General features: G+C 38.4%; 1 protein-coding gene across 2 annotated transcripts in view; it reads left to right on the forward strand.

The window, feature by feature from the left end:
• The window catches only part of LOC117339123 (cytochrome P450 3A24-like), a 43,918-nt gene extending 40,974 nt beyond the window's left edge, over positions 1–2,944 (forward strand). For both annotated transcript variants that reach the window (XM_033900535.1, XM_033900536.1), the window contains 2 exons: positions 169–312; positions 1,150–2,944. In XM_033900535.1, coding sequence (XP_033756426.1) covers positions 169–312; positions 1,150–1,411 — 406 coding nt within the window. In that variant the 3' untranslated portion in view covers positions 1,412–2,944. The remainder of the gene's footprint in view (positions 1–168; positions 313–1,149) is intronic.
• The last annotated feature ends 14,763 nt before the right edge of the window (positions 2,945–17,707 follow it).

The raw sequence follows: 17,707 nt of genomic DNA on the forward strand, positions 1-17,707 counted from the left end.
CTGAAACTTAACTCATAAAATGTCATATGAAATGAAAACATAAAGATTCTATATATAATACAAATTAGTGGATTTATCCGTTTTACATAAAGTAAGTACTTTATACTATCTGTTTAAAATACTCAAATGAAGTCATAATAAGTTTTCATTTTGTTTACTATCATACAGTGTTGTTGCTCGTGAATGCATGGAAAATTGTACGATTGAGGGAGTCAAGCTTACAAAAGGGATGCTTATACATGCTAATGTGTGGGCTCTTCATTATAACGCTGAGCTGTGGGGAGAAGATCCGGATCAATTTGTGCCCGAAAGGTATATTGAAAAATAGACGAAACGCTATAATATTACCAACTACAATATACTATATGTATATTTTAAAGTGTGCGCCAATCTATTGTAACACAATACAGTCAGCTTTTGTATCGTCTGTAGTGCGTTGTTAGATTGTACTCAGATTTGTCTTCCTTTTACCTCTCCATTCTATTATTTTAGTGTCCCTTTTAATTCATTTGTCACCTTTTCATAATCATTACTGGTGTCAACATTTGCCATGCACCACTGAGCACATCGCTCTGATCCACGATCGGTCCCTGTAATCAACGTTTGGTGATTGTTAGTCTATAAAATATATTTGTGATCGGTGTAAATTTTAATTCTTCATCATCAGATTACTTAGCACTTAAATTTTTTATTTTTTATTTAATATCTTGTTCTGCGCACGGCATGGACAATAGTTGTATTGCAAAAGACAATTATTTAACTGTGATATATTTCACTGATCAGTTTGGATAGCGTCCATACAAAGTTGACACCAACTCTGAAAACACAGTTATCCTGTGATCTACTTCAAGATACCTTGCTCCTACTGAAGACCTTGTACTTAGTTAAATAGTCGTTTTTGAATAATTGAGGAGGAGTATTTTGCTGTTCAAAGATAACGTGATGAAACATAAAAAACATCAGTACAAAAGTTTATGATTCTATTACAAGCATACCAAACTTTAATACATGATCCTAAAATATGCCTAACAGTAATTCATTTAAAAACACAAAAGACAGAAAATCAAGTTACGGTATCTATTTAATCAAATCCTAATCAGTAACAGATCCTATGATACTTCTATGACAACATTGTTATTTCATTTACAGGTTTTCAGCCGAACGAAAAAAGAAGAGAAATCCAATGGCTTGGATGCCCTTTGGAAGTGGGCCTCGCACATGTGTCGGGCTCCGACTGGCCCAATTACAGGGTAAAATGGCAATGATTAGACTGTTTAAGAACTATAGAATCGTGCCGTCCGAGAAACTTTCAATCCCGCTGAAGTACGTGGAGGGAGCAACAATTATTCCTCAAAACGGGGTGACGATCAGAGCTTACAGACGAAACCTCGATGACAGTAGAGACAAATAGATACTGTTGATTCAATGTATGTGGACATGAAGTTGCATGGGATTCGGTTCTAATTCAACACAAAGTCAGTGTTACCATCCCCACTCATTATCAGTGCTTGTGCAATAGTTCCTCGGAACAACATTCAATAGAAGGATGAAAAGACAAAATAAATGAAAAGTATCTCAGAATGAACACATTTACATGTGAACTCTGGATACAGAACACAGGACAGACGTGAATTACCATGTTATGGACTTACACGTTTCAAAGCATTATCAAGCTGAACATGTGAAATTCACGGACCTGGGTATATTGTGTAGCATGTGTGTGATACAGACCCAGTTTATATAGGGTGTACATGTGGAATGAACATTGTTTTTTTGAACACTTACATGTGTGACATATGTACTGTGGGTATATCATATTCTATAACATGATAGAAATTAATTAGCTTAACATATATATACCCTACACTAACCAAAACAAGAGAACTTGGTTTTGTAAAGAATGGATTCTAGAACACAGTAGTAATCAACACACCTTAGTTGTGGTCATTTCCTACTGAAATTGGACTTGATACCCACAGTATATGAGCGGGCTAGCTAAAGCTGCGGATGGTCAGCGCAGCAAATTATATTTTTTTCTTTCTGGTGCCTTTTTGTAAATTATATTTTTATTTCTTGTTGTCGGTTAGCAAGTGCACACTGTTTGTGATTAATATTAGTGGATACAAGCTGATCTGTCGTCTGTGCAGTGGTATCCAAATTGTTGTTGATGTTTTGCCATTTGTGTAGGTAGTATCAACCATTTATGTGATTACACGTATCTTGCCAGTGTTATCAGCTATTCTGTGAAAGAATAAGTATCATTCACCATACCTTGTGCTCAACATTGTGTTAATTTTATAGTGTCAAATTATATTACATTGATAAATCCATGCAACGTTTAGATTGTTCCATGTATATAACATTTTTAGCAAGAATGAAATTTCCCCAAAAACTCTTTTCTCTGTATCTTATTTATCAAAAAATAAAATTTAAACATTTCATACCACATATCTTTAGGCATAGACCATTGCTATTATTAAATTCATTTACATTAAGGCTACAGTTGTCAAACCACGCTTGGTATCATGTCAATCAGGGAAACTAAAGAACAGCTTGAAATGATTTATTGATTGATACTTAGCGTAACACTGTTCTATTTTTATTGAATTAATGTTAGTATGTAAATATTAGTATATAAATACAATTCGATGTTGTTCTTTCCGTTATTTCATGAGAAATGTATCATGTAAACAGGATTCATTCCATACTATAGGGTCATGAATAATTCCATTGCGTATTATAAAGTGCGATGGTTCAAAATGTTCATATTTAAAATCAAATGTTGCATTCCATGTTACAGTATGTGAATGTAAATGTATTTATTAATTTATTTATTGGTTTATTTATTATTCTGAGTCGATCATAATGAGATGTTACATAAAATGCTACTAGTCTTTCAATTGTTATACAAACTTATATATTAAAATATATTGTATCAATGGTATATATTTGTTGTGTAATATATCTTTCTGTTTATACGTACAGTGTGTAATATAACTATATTATTACAACATGTATCTTTATACATTAAAGTGTTTACTTTAACTACTACTACCACTACTACTACTACTACTACTACTACTACTACTACTACCACCACCACCACCACCACCACCACTGTTACTACTACTACTACTACTACTACTACTACTACCACCACCACCACCACCACCACTGCTACTACCTACTACTACTACTACTACTACTACTACTACTACTAGTAGTACTACTACTACTACTACTACTACCACCACCACCACCACCACCACCACCACTGCTACTACTACTACTACTACTACTACTACTACTACTACTACCACCACCACCACCACTGCTACTACTACTACTACTACTACTAGTAGTACTACTACTACTACTACTACCACCACCTACCACCACCACTACCACTACTACTACTACTACCACTACTACTACTACCACTACTACTACTACTGCTACCACCACCGCCACTACTACAACTACTACTACTACTACTACTACTACTACTACTACTACTACCACTACTACCACCACCACCACCACTACTACTACTACTACTACCACTACTACCACCACCACCACCACCACTACTACTACTACCACTACTACTACCACCACCACCACCACCACCACCACTACTACTACTACTACTACTACTACTACTACTACTACTACTACACCACCACCACTACTATACAACTACGACACTTACTAGTAGACTACGACTACACTAACCACCACCACACCACCACTACACTACTACACTACTACACATACTAACTACCACTATACTACTACTCACACACGCCACGACACACACTACTATACTACTACTATTACCACTACGACTACTACCACCACAACCACTACTACTACTACTACTACTACTACTACCACACCACCACACCACGACGACTACGACGACACACTAAGACACCACACACACACCACCACCACACACACGAATACGACGACACGTACGACGACGACACGACGACGAAACACGACGACCACACGACGACGACGACACGACGACGACGACGAGACGACGACGACCAAGACCACACGACGACGACGACGACGACGACGACGACGACTGACACACGACACCACACACGAGACGACGACGACGACGACGACACGACTACGACACGACGACGACGACCACCACGACGACGACGAAGACGACGACAGGTACGACGACGACGAAGACCACGACCACCACGACGGAGACGACGACGAACTTACTACTACTACTACTACTACTACGACTACTACCACCACCACCACCACTACTACTACTACTACTACGACTACTACCACTACCACCACCACCACTGCTACTACTACTACCACTACCACCACTACTACGAAGAAGAAAACGAAAAACAAGGACGAAGAAGAAGAAGAAGAACAAAACAACCTAAAGAAGACGAAGCACGACGACGACGGACGACCACGACAAACCACGACGAGACGACGGACGACGAGACGAGACGACAACTACGGACCACGACGAAGAGCGTTGACGACGACGACGACACGACGACGGACGACACGACACGACGGAGACGACGACGACACGACGAAAAAAAAAAAAGAATAAAATAAGAATAAGAAGCAAGGAGAAGGATAAGAAGAACTAAAAAGAAAATAAAAAACCACTACTACTACTACTACTACTACTACTACTACTACTACTACTACTACACTACTACTACTACTACTACTACACTACTACACTACTACCACTACTACTACTACTACCACCACCACCACCACTACTACTACTACTACTACTACTACTACTACTACTACTACTACTACTACACTACTACTACTACTACTACTACTACTACTACTACTACTACTACTACTGCTACTACCACTACCACCACTACTACTGCTACTACCACTACCACCACTACCACTACTACTACTACTGTTATACTACTACTACTACTACTGCTGCTACTGCTACTGCTACTACTACTACACTACTACTACTACTACTACTACTACTACTACTACTACTGCTACTACCACTACCACCACTACTACCACTACTACCACTACTACTACTACCACCACTACTACTACTACTGTTATACTACTACTACTACTACTACTGCTACTGCTACTGCTACTACTACTACACTACTACTACTACTACTACTACTACTGCTACTACTACTGCTACTACTACTACACTACTACTACTACTACTACTTTTACTACACTTTAGTACAATATATAGATGGCAAACAGAGATAACTTAAGGACTTACAGAAAATGTCTAATTATTTTACTTGAAATATTTACCATTAAAAGTGAAGAAATTCCGGCTGCTTTATATAACGCAAAGTTATTTATAACGACAAAAAGTAATTACACGAGAAAATCGACAAAGGAACGGAATCACAATTTCGACTGAATTTCTGACACAAAGACAATATGAATAGAACATATCTTACCATGTTGACATTTGTTGGGATCGCTATAGATAGTTACACTAGCTTACCATGCTGACATTTGTAGGGATCGCTATAGATAGTTACACTAGCTTACCATGTTGACATTTGTAGGGATCGCTATAGAGTAACTAGTTTACCATGTTGACATTTGTAGGGATCGCTATAGATAGTTACACTAGCTTACCATGTTGACATTTGTAGGATCGCTATAGATAGTTACACTAGCTTACCATGCTGACATTTGTAGGGATCGCTATAGATAGTTACATTAGCTTACCATGTTGACATTTGTAGGGATCGCTATAAATAGTTACATTAGCTTACCATGTTGACATTTGTAGGGATCGCTATAGATAGTTACACTAGCTTATCATGTTGACATTTGTAGGGATCGCTATAGATAGTTACATTAGCTTACCATGTTGACATTTGTAGGGATCGCTATAGATAGTTACATTAGCTTACCATGTTGACATTTGTAGGGATCGCTATAGATAGTTACATTAGCTTACCATGTTGACATTTGTAGGGATCGCTATAGATAGTTACACTAGCTTACCATGTTGACATTTGTAGGGATCGCTATAGATAGTTACATTAGCTTACCATGTTGACATTTGTAGGATCGCTATAGATAGTTACACTAGCTTACCATGTTGACATTTGTAGGGATCGCTATAGAGTAACTAGCTTACCATGTTGACATTTGTAGGGATCGCTTTAGATAGTTACACTAGCTTACCATGTTGACATTTGTAGGGATCGCTATAGATAGTTACACTAGCTTACCATGCTGACATTTGTAGGGACCGTTATAGAGTAACTAGCTTACCATGTTGACATTTGTAGGGATCGCTTTAGATAGTTACACTAGCTTACCATGTTGACATTTGTAGGGATCGCTATAGATAGTTACACTAGCTTACCATGTTGACATTTGTAGGGATCGCTATAGATAGTTACACTAGCTTACCATGTTGACATTTGTAGGGATCGCTATAGATAGTTACACTAGCTTACCATGTTGACATTTGTAGGGGTCGCTATAGAGTAACTAGCTTACCATGTTGACATTTGTAGGGATCGCTATAGATAGTTACACTAGCTTACCATGTTGACATTTGTAGGGATCGCTATAGATAGTTACACTAGCTTACCATGTTGACATTTGTAGGGATCGCTATAGATAGTTACACTAGCTTACCATGTTGACATTTGTAGGGATCGCTATAGATAGTTACACTAGCTTACCATGTTGACATTTGTAGGGATCGCTATATATAGCTACACTAGCTTACCATGTTGACATTTGTAGGGATCGCTATAGAGTAACTAGCTTACCATGTTGACATTTGTAGGGGTCGCTATAGATAGTTACACTAGCTTACCATGTTGACTTTTGTAGGGATCGCTATAGATAGTTACACTACCTTACCATGCTGACATTTGTAGGGATCGCTATAGAGTAACTAGCTTACCATGTTGACATTTGTAGGGATCGCTATAGATAGTTACATTAGCTTACCATGTTGACATTTATAGGGATCGCTATAGATAGTTACACTAGCTTACCATGTTGACATTTGTAGGGATCGCTATAGAGTAACTAGCTTACCATGTTGACATTTGTAGGGGTCGCTATAAATAGTTACACTAGCTTACCATGTTGACATTTGTAGGGATCGCTATAGAGTAACTAGCTTACCATGTTGACATTTGTAGGGGTCGCTATAAATAGTTACACTAGCTTACCATGTTGACATTTGTAGGGATCGCTATAGATAGTTACACTAGCTTACCATGCTGACATTTGTAGGGATCGCTATAGATAGTTACACTAGCTTACCATGTTGACATTTGTAGGGGTCGCTATAGATAGTTACACTAGCTTACCATGTTGACATTTGTAGGGATCGCTATAGATAGTTACACTAGCTTACCATGTTGACATTTGTAGGGATCGCTATAGATAGTTACACTAGCTTACCATGTTGACATTTGTAGGGATCGCTATAGATAGTTACACTAGCTTACCATGTTGACATTGGTAGGGATCGCTATAGATAGTTACACTAGCTTACCATGTTGACATTTGTAGGGATCGCTATAGATAGTTACACTAGCTTACCATGTTGACATTTGTAGGGATCGCTATAGATAGTTACACTAGCTTACCATGTTGACATTTGTAGGGATCGCTATAGATAGTTACACTAGCTTACCATGTTGACATTTGTAGGGGTCGCTATAAATAGTTACACTAGCTTACCATGTTGACATTTGTAGGGATCGCTATAGATAGTTACACTAGCTTACCATGTTGACATTTGTAGGGATCGCTATAGATAGTTACACTAGCTTACCATGTTGACATTTGTAGGGATCGCTATAGATAGTTACACTAGCTTACCATGTTGACATTTGTAGGGATCGCTATAGATAGTTACACTAGCTTACCATGTTGACATTTGTAGGGATCGCTATAGATAGTTACACTAGCTTACCATGTTGACATTTGTAGGGATCGCTATAGATAGTTACACTAGCTTACCATGTTGACATTTGTAGGGGTCGCTATAGATAGTTACACTAGCTTACCATGTTGACATTTGTAGGGATCGCTATAGATAGTTACACTAGCTTACCATGTTGACATTTGTAGGGGTCGCTATAGATAGTTACACTAGCTTACCATGTTGACATTTGTAGGGATCACTATAGATAGTTACATTAACTTACCATGTTGACATTTGTAGGGATCGCTATAGAGTAACTAGCTTACCATGTTGACATTTGTTGGGATCGCTATAGATAGTTACACTAGCTTACCATGTTGACATTTGTAGGGGTCGCTACAGATAATTACACTAGCTTACCATGTTGACATTTGTAGGGATCGCTATAGATAGTTACACTAGCTTACCATGTTGACATTTGTAGGGATCGCTATAGATAGTTACATTAGCTTACCATGTTGACATTTGTAGGGATCGCTATAGATAGTTACATTAGCTTACCATATTGACATTTGTAGGGATCGCTATAGATAGTTACATTAGCTTACCATGTTGACATTTGTAGGGATCGCTATAGATAGTTACATTAGCTTACCATGTTGACATTTGTAGGGATCGCTATAGATAGTTACATTAGCTTACCATGTTGACATTTGTAGGGGTCGCTATAGATAGTTACATTAGCTTACCATGTTGACATTTGTAGGGATCGCTATAGATAGTTACACTAGCTTACCATGTTGATATTTGTAGGGGTCGTTATAGATAGTTAAACTAGCTTACCATGTTGACATTTGTAGGGGTCGCTATAGATAGTTACACTAGCTTACCATGCTGACATTTGTAGGGATCGCTATAGATAGTTACATTAGCTTACCATGTTGACATTTGTAGGGATCGCTATAGATAGTTACACTAGCTTACCATGTTGACATTTGTAGGGATCGCTATAGATAGTTACACTAGCTTACCATGCTGACATTTGTAGGGATCGCTATAGATAGTTACATTAGCTTACCATGTTGACATTTGTAGGGATCGCTATAGATAGTTACACTAGCTTACCATGTTGACATTTATAGGGATCGCTATAGATAGTTACACTAGCTTACCATGCTGACATTTGTAGGGATCGCTATAGATAGTTACACTAGCTTACCATGTTGACATTTGTAGGGGTCGCTATAGATAGTTACATTAGCTTACCATGTTGACATTTGTAGGGATCGCTATAGATAGTTACACTAGCTTACCATGTTGATATTTGTAGGGGTCGTTATAGATAGTTAAACTAGCTTACCATGTTGACATTTGTAGGGGTCGCTATAGATAGTTACACTAGCTTACCATGTTGACATTTGTAGGGATCGCTATAGATAGTTACACTAGCTTACCATGTTGACATTTGTAGGGATCACTATAGATAGTTACACTAGCTTACCATGTTGACATTTGTAGGGATCGCTATAGATAGTTACACTAGCTTACCATGTTGACATGTGTAGGGACCGCTATAGATAGTTGTAGGGATCGCTATAGATAGTTACACTAGCTTACCATGTTGACATTTGTAGGTATCGATATAGAAAGTTACACTAGCTTACCATGCTGACATTTGTAGGGATCGCTATAGATAGTTACACTAGCTTACCATGTTGACATTTGTAGGGATCGCTATAGATAGTTACACTAGCTTACCATGTTAACATTTGTAGGGATCGCTATAGATAGTTACACTAGCTTACCATGTTGACATTTGTAGGGATCGCTATAGATAGTTACACTAACTTACCATGTTAACATTTGTAGGGATCGCTATAGATAGTTTACACTAGCTTACCATGTTGAACATTTTGTACGGATCGCTATAGATAGTTACATAGCTTACCATGTTGACTTTGTAGGGAGATAGTTCACTAGCTTACCATGTTGACATTTGTAGGATCGCTATAGATAGTTACTAGCGTACATGTTGACATTGTAGGGATCGCTATAGATAGTACACTACTTACCATGTTGACATTTGTAGGATCGCTATAGATAGTACTAGCTTACCATGTTGACATTTGAGGATACGCTATAGAATAGGATCGATATAGATAGTTTACACTTAGCTTACCATGTTTGTTGACATTTGTAGGGGATTTCGCTATAGATAGTTACACTAGCTTACCATGTTGACATTTGTAGGGATCGCTATAGATAGTTACACTAGCTTACCATGCTGACATTTGTAGGATCGCTATAGATAGTTACACTAGCTTACCATGTTGACATTTTGTAGGTATCGCTATAGATAGTTACACTAGCTTACCATGTTGACATTTGTAGGGTATCGCTATAGATAGTTACACTAGCTTACCATGTTGACATTTGTAGGGGATTCGCTATAGATAGTTACATTAGCTTACCATGTTGACATTTGTAGGGATCGCTATAGATACATTAGCCTTACCAGTTGACATTTGTAGGGCTAGACGATAGTTACAATTACTTACCAGTTGAATTTGTTAGGGATCGCTATAAGATAGTACATTAGCTTACCATGTTGACATTTGTAGGGATCGATCTAGATAGTACACTAGCTTACCATGTTGACATTTGTAGGATCGTCCATAGATAGTTACACTAGCTTACCATGTTGGACATTTGTAGGAAATCGCTTAGATTTATAGATAGTTACACTAGCTTACCATTGCTACATGAGGCAGGACACCACGCGAAGGAGAGAGAGGGAAAAGAGATCGATGGAACATCTGTGGACCAGGGGCACGGGAGAGACGATAGATAGGTAAAAAGTAGCTTAAAATGGTGGAAATTTGTAGGCGATCGCTTTATAGATGAGTTAACTAAACTTACCATGTTGAAGTGTAGGGATCGTATAGATAGTTAATAGCTTACCATCGGAGGAAAGGTGGAACGGGCAAGACCGAGAGATGCATGGAGAAAAGTAACCTCACACCTTCTCAGGAATAACGCCCACTCATCCCCCTCGCCCCCGGGGACCGGAAAAGCGGGGGAGCGCACGCTCGAGCACCCCCCACTCTCGGCCAGATGAGAGGTGAAAGGAGCACCGCGACAAACGGGGGAAAGGTCCAGGATGGAAACGAGACTATAGATAGGTAACCGAACGACTGAAAAGGTGGTGAAATGGGGAGGGATTTTAGATATTAGATAGTTAAACATTAGCTTTACAATGTTTTGGACATTTGGAGGGATCGGTATAGATACGTTAACACTACTTACCATGTTGACATTTGTAGGGTAGGGCACATAGATAGTTACAAATAACTTACCATGTTGACATTTGTCGGGAGCGCTATAGATTAGTTACATTAGCTTACCAGGAGGAAACGGGGCCGTAGGGCAGCCAGACTGTTAGGAGAGAGAGGGCAAAATGAGTGAAAATGGGGAAAGGGGGAGGGAAGAGAGATACGAGAGGGAAAACGATGAGGAAAATGGGGAAAGGGGCACGAAGGGCAGAGAATAGAGATAGTGAAAAAGAAGATTAAAGGTGGAAATTGTAGGGGACGCAGCGGATAGATAGGAAAATAAATTTGACCATGTTGACATTTGTAGGGATCGCTATGAAGTTAACCATTAGACTTACCATGTTGACATTTTGTAGGAGGGGATGCCTATAGATAGTTAACACTAGCCTTACCCATGCTGAACCTTCATTCTTATTGTTCTTTCTCGAGAAGGGCGAGACAAGTCAAATGGGAGGAGTAGAGGCTGATAACACTAGCGTAAAGAAGAATGAGCACATAAAGAGTTGAGACATTAGAGGTCGGAGACGGACCGGACCGTGAGAATAAGAGTAATAGCACTAGCCAGTGACATAGTAGATTAAAAGAATTGTAAATGGAGAGCATAACGAACATAAATAGCATAGTAAGATGAAGGCGAAAGAGCGCGAGGGCATTAAAGGATAAGGTGAGGAAGATTAGCGATTTGAGAGAAGGTAAACACATAAAGGATATGAAACAGGTGTAGTGTGTAGGACAGAATAAGGAGATAGGATACGATCAAACTAGAATACGTATAGCAGGCGTGAGGACTTACATAGAGATTGAGCAAAGATGGATTGTAAGATGGAGATAGACCGTATAGAGGGAAGAGATTAGCACTAAGGGGCGATAAGGAGGGGACACCTGTGTAGGATCGCTATAGATAGTTACACTAGTTACCATGTTGACATTTGTAGGGATCGCTATAGATAGTTACACTTAGCTTACCATGTTGACATTTGTAGGGATCGCTATAGATAGTTACACTAGCTTACCATGTTGACATTTGTAGGTATCGCTATAGAAAGTTACACTAGCTTACCATGTTGACATTTGTAGGGGTCGCTATAGATAGTTACATTAGCTTACCATGTTGACATTTGTAGGGATCGCTATAGATAGTACACTTAGCTTACCATGTTGACATTTGTAGGGATCGCTATAGATAGTTACACTAGCTTACCATGCTGACATTTGTAGGATCGCTATAGATAGTTACACTAGCTTACCATGTTGACATTTGTAGGGATCGCTATAGATAGTACACTTAAGCTTACCATGTTGACATTTGTAGGGGATCGCTATAGATAGTACATAGCTTACCATGTTGACATTTGTAGGGATCGCTATAGATAGTTACACTAGCTTACCATGCTTGACATTTGTAGGGATTCGCTATAGATAGTTACACTAGCTTACCATGTTGACATTTGTAGGATCGCTATAGATAGTTACACTAGCTTACCATGCTGTCATTTGTAGGGGTCGCTATAGATAGTTACATAGCTTACATGCTGACATTTGTAGGGATCGCTATAGATAGTTACACTAAGCTTACCATGCTTGACATTTGTAGGGATCGCTATAGATAGTTACACTAGCTTACCATGTTGACATTTGTAGGGATCGCTATAGATAGTTACACTAGCTTACCATGTTGACATTTGTAGGGATCGCTATAGATAGTTACACTAGCTTACCATGTTGACATTTGTAGGGATCGCTATAGATAGTTACATAGCTTACCATGTTGACATTTGTAGGGATCGCTATAGATAGTTACACTAGCTTACCATGTTGACATTTGTAGGGATCGCTATAGATAGTTACACTAGCTTACCATGTTGACATTTGTAGGGATCGCTATAGATAGTTACACTAGCTTACCATGTTGACATTTGTAGGGATCGCTATAGATAGTTACACTAGCTTACCATGCTGACATTTGTAGGGATCGCTATAGATAGTTACACTAGCTTACCATGTTGACATTTGTAGGGATCGCTATAGATAGTTACACTAGCTTACCATGCTGGACATTTGTAGGGATCGCTATAGATAGTTACACTAGCTTACCATGTTGACATTTGTAGGGATCGCTATAGATAGTTACACTAGCTTACCATGTTGACATTTGTAGGGATCGCTATAGATAGTTACATTAGCTTACCATGTTGACATTTGTAGGGATCGCTATAGATAGTTACACTAGCTTACCATGCTGTCATTTGTAGGGGTCGCTATAGATAGTTACACAAGCTTACCATGTTGACATTTGTAGGGATCGCTATAGATCGTTACACTAGCTTACCATGTTGACATTTGTAGGGATCGCTATAGATAGTTACATTAGCTTACCATATTGACATTTGTAGGGATCGCTATAGATAGTTACACTAGCTTACCATGTTGACATTTGTAGGGATCGCTATAGATAGTTACATTAGCTTACCATGCTGACATTTGTAGGGATCGCTATAGATAGTTACACTAGCTTACCATGTTGACATTTGTAGGGATCGCTATAGATAGTTACACTAGCTTACCATGTTGACATTTGTAGGGATCGCTATAGATAGTTACACTAGCTTACCATGTTGACATTTGTAGGGATCGCTATAGATAGTTACACTAACTTACCATGTTGACATTTGTAGGGATCGCTATAGATAGTTACACTAGCTTACCATGTTGACATTTGTAGGGATCGATATAGATAGTTACACTAGCTTACCATGTTGACTTGGGGATTCGATAGAGTACACTAGCTTACCATGTTGACATTTGTAGGGATCGCTATAGATAGTTACACTAGCTTACCATGTTGACATTTGTAGGTATCGATATAGATAGTTACACTAGCTTACCATGTTGACATTTGTAGGTATCGCTATAGATAGTTACACTAGCTTACCATGTTGACATTTGTAGGGATCGCTATAGATAGTTACACTAGCTTACCATGTTGACATTTGTTGGGATCGCTATAGATAGTTACACTAGCTTACCATGTTGACATTTGTAGGAATCGCTATAGATAGTTACACTAGCTTACCATGCTGACATGTGTAGGGATCGCTATAGATAGTTACACTAGCTTACCATGTTGACATTTGTAGGGATCGGTATAGATAGTTACACTAGCTTACCATGTTGACATTTGTAGGGATCGCTATAGATAGTTACACTAACTTACCATGTTGACATTTGTAGGGATCGCTATAGATAGTTACATTAGCTTACCATGTTGACATTTGTAGGTATCGGTATAGATAGTTACACTAGCTTACCATGTTGACATTTGTAGGGATCGATATAGATAGTTACACTAGCTTACCATGTTGACATTTGTAGGGATCGCTATAGATAGTTACATAAGCTTACCATGTTGACATTTGTAGAAATCGCTATAGATAGTTACACTAGCTTACCATGTTGACATTTGTAGGGATCGCTATAGATAGTTACACAAGCTTACCATGTTGACATTTGTAGGTATCGATATAGATAGTTACACTAGCTTACCATGTTGACATTTGTAGGGATCGCTATAGATAGTTACACTAGCTTACCATGTTGACATTTGTAGGGATCGCTATAGATAGTTGTAGGGATCGCTATAGATAGTTACATTAGCTTACCATGTTGACATTTGTAGGGATCGATATAGATAGTTACACTAGCTTACCATGTTGACATTTGTAGGGATCGCTATAGATAGTTACACTAGCTTACCATGTTGACATTTGTAGGGATCGCTATAGATAGTTACATTAGCTTACCATGTTGACATTTGTAGGGATCGCTATAGATAGTTACATTAGCTTACCATGTTGACATTTGTAGGGATCGCTATAGATAGTTACACTAGCTTACCATGTTGACATTTGTAGGGATCGCTATAGATAGTTACACTAGCTTACCATGTTGACATTTGTAGGGATCGCTATAGATAGTTACACTAGCTTACCATGTTGACATTTGTAGGGATCGCTATAGATAGTTACACTAGCTTACCATGTTGACATTTGTATGGATCGCTATAGATAGTTACACTAGTTACCATTGTTGTACCAGTTGTAGGGCTAGCTATAGATAGTTACACTAGCTTACATGTTGACAGTTGTTAGGGATCGCTTAGATAGTTACATTAGCTTACCATGTGACATTTGTCGGGATCGCTATAGATATTTACATTAGCTTACATGTTGACATTGTAGGTATCGGTATAGATAGTTACATAGCTTACCATGTTGACATTTGTAGGGACGATATAGATAGTTACACTAGCTTACCATGTTGACATTTGTAGGGATCGCTATAGATAGTTACACTAGCTTACCATGTTGACATTTGTAGGGATCGCTATAGATAGTTACACTAGCTTACCATGTTGACATTTGTAGGGATCGCTATAGATAGTTACACTAGCTTACCATGTTGACATTTGTAGGGATCGCTATAGATAGTTACACTAGCTTACCATGCTGACATTTGTAGGTATCGCTATAGATAGTTACATTAGCTTACCATGTTGACATTTGTAGGTATCGCTATAGATAGTTACACTAGCTTACCATGTTGACATTTGTAGGGATCGCTATAGATAGTTACACTAGCTTACCATGTTGACATTTGTAGGGATCGCTATAGATAGTTACACTAGCTTACCATGCTGACATTTGTAGGGATCGCTATAGATAGTTGTAGGGATCGCTATAGATAGTTACACTAGCTTACCATGTTGACATTTGTAGGGATCGCTATAGATAGTTACACTAGCTTACCATGTTGACATTTGTAGGGATCGCTATAGATAGTTACACTAGCTTACCATGTTCACATTTGTAGGGATCGCTATAGATAGTTACACTAGCTTACCATGCTGACATTTGTAGGGACCGCTATAGATAGTTACATTAGCTTACCATGTTGACATTTGTTGGGATCGCTATAGATAGTTACACTAGCTTACCATGTTGACATTTGTAGGGATCGCTATAGATAGTTACATTAGCTTACCATGTTGACATTTGTAGGTATCGATTTAGATAGTTACACTAGCTTACCATGTTGACATTTGTAGGGATCGCTATAGATAGTTACATTAGCTTACCATGTTGACATTTGTAGGGATCGCTATAGATAGTTACACTAGCTTACCATGTTGACATTTGTAGGGATCGCTATAGATAGTTACACTAGCTTACCATGTTGACATTTGTAGGGGTCGCTATAGATAGTTACACTAGCTTACCATGTTGACATTTGTTGGGATCGCTATAGATAGTTACACTAGCTTACCATGTTGACATTTGTAGGGATCGCTATAGATAGTTACATTAGCTTACCATGTTGACATTTGTAGGTATCGATTTAGATAGTTACACTAGCTTACCATGTTGACATTTGTAGGGATCGCTATAGATAGTTACATTAGCTTACCATGTTGACATTTGTAGGATCGCTATAGATAGTTACACTAGCTTACCATGCTGACATTTGTAGGGATCGCTATAGATAGTTACACTAGATTACCATGTTGACATTTGTAGGATCGATATAGATAGTTACACTAGCTTACCATGTTGACATTTGTAGGGATCGCTATAGATAGTTACACTAGCTTACCATGTTGACATTTGTAGGATCGATATAGATAGTTACACTAGCTTACCATGCTGACATTTGTAGGGATCGCTATAGATAGTTACACTAGCTTACCATGTTGACATTTGTAGGGATCGCTATAGATAGTTACACTAGCTTACCATGCTGACATTTGTAGGAATCGCTATAGATAGTTACACTAGCTTACCATGTTGACATTTGTAGGGATCGCTATAAATAGTTACACTAGCTTACCATGCTGACATTTGTAGGGATCGATTTAGATAGTTACACTAGCTTACCATGTTGACATTTGTAGGGATCGCTATAGATAGTTACACTAGCTTACCATGCTGACATTTGTAGGAATCGCTATAGATAGTTACACTAGCTTACCATGCTGACATTTGTAGGAATCGCTATAGATAGTTACACTAGCTTACCATGTTGACATTTGTAGGGATCGCTATAAATAGTTACACTAGCTTACCATGCTGACATTTGTAGGGATCGATTTAGATAGTTACACTAGCTTACCAGGTTGACATTTGTAGGGATCGCTATAGATAGTTACACTAGCTTACCATGCTGACATTTGTAGGAATCGCTATAGATAGTTACACTAGCTTACCATGTTGACATTTGTAGGGATCGCTATAGATAGTTACACTAGCTTACCATGTTGACATTTGTAGGGATCGCTATAGATAGTTACACTAGCTTACCATGTTGACATTTGTAGGGATCGCTATAGATAGTTACACTAGCTTACCATGTTGACATTGATCGCTATAGATAGTTACACTAGCTTACCATG

The sequence above is a fragment of the Pecten maximus genome, chromosome 12 (genome assembly GCF_902652985.1).
Source record: "Pecten maximus chromosome 12, xPecMax1.1, whole genome shotgun sequence".
NCBI lineage: Eukaryota > Metazoa > Mollusca > Bivalvia > Pectinida > Pectinidae > Pecten > Pecten maximus.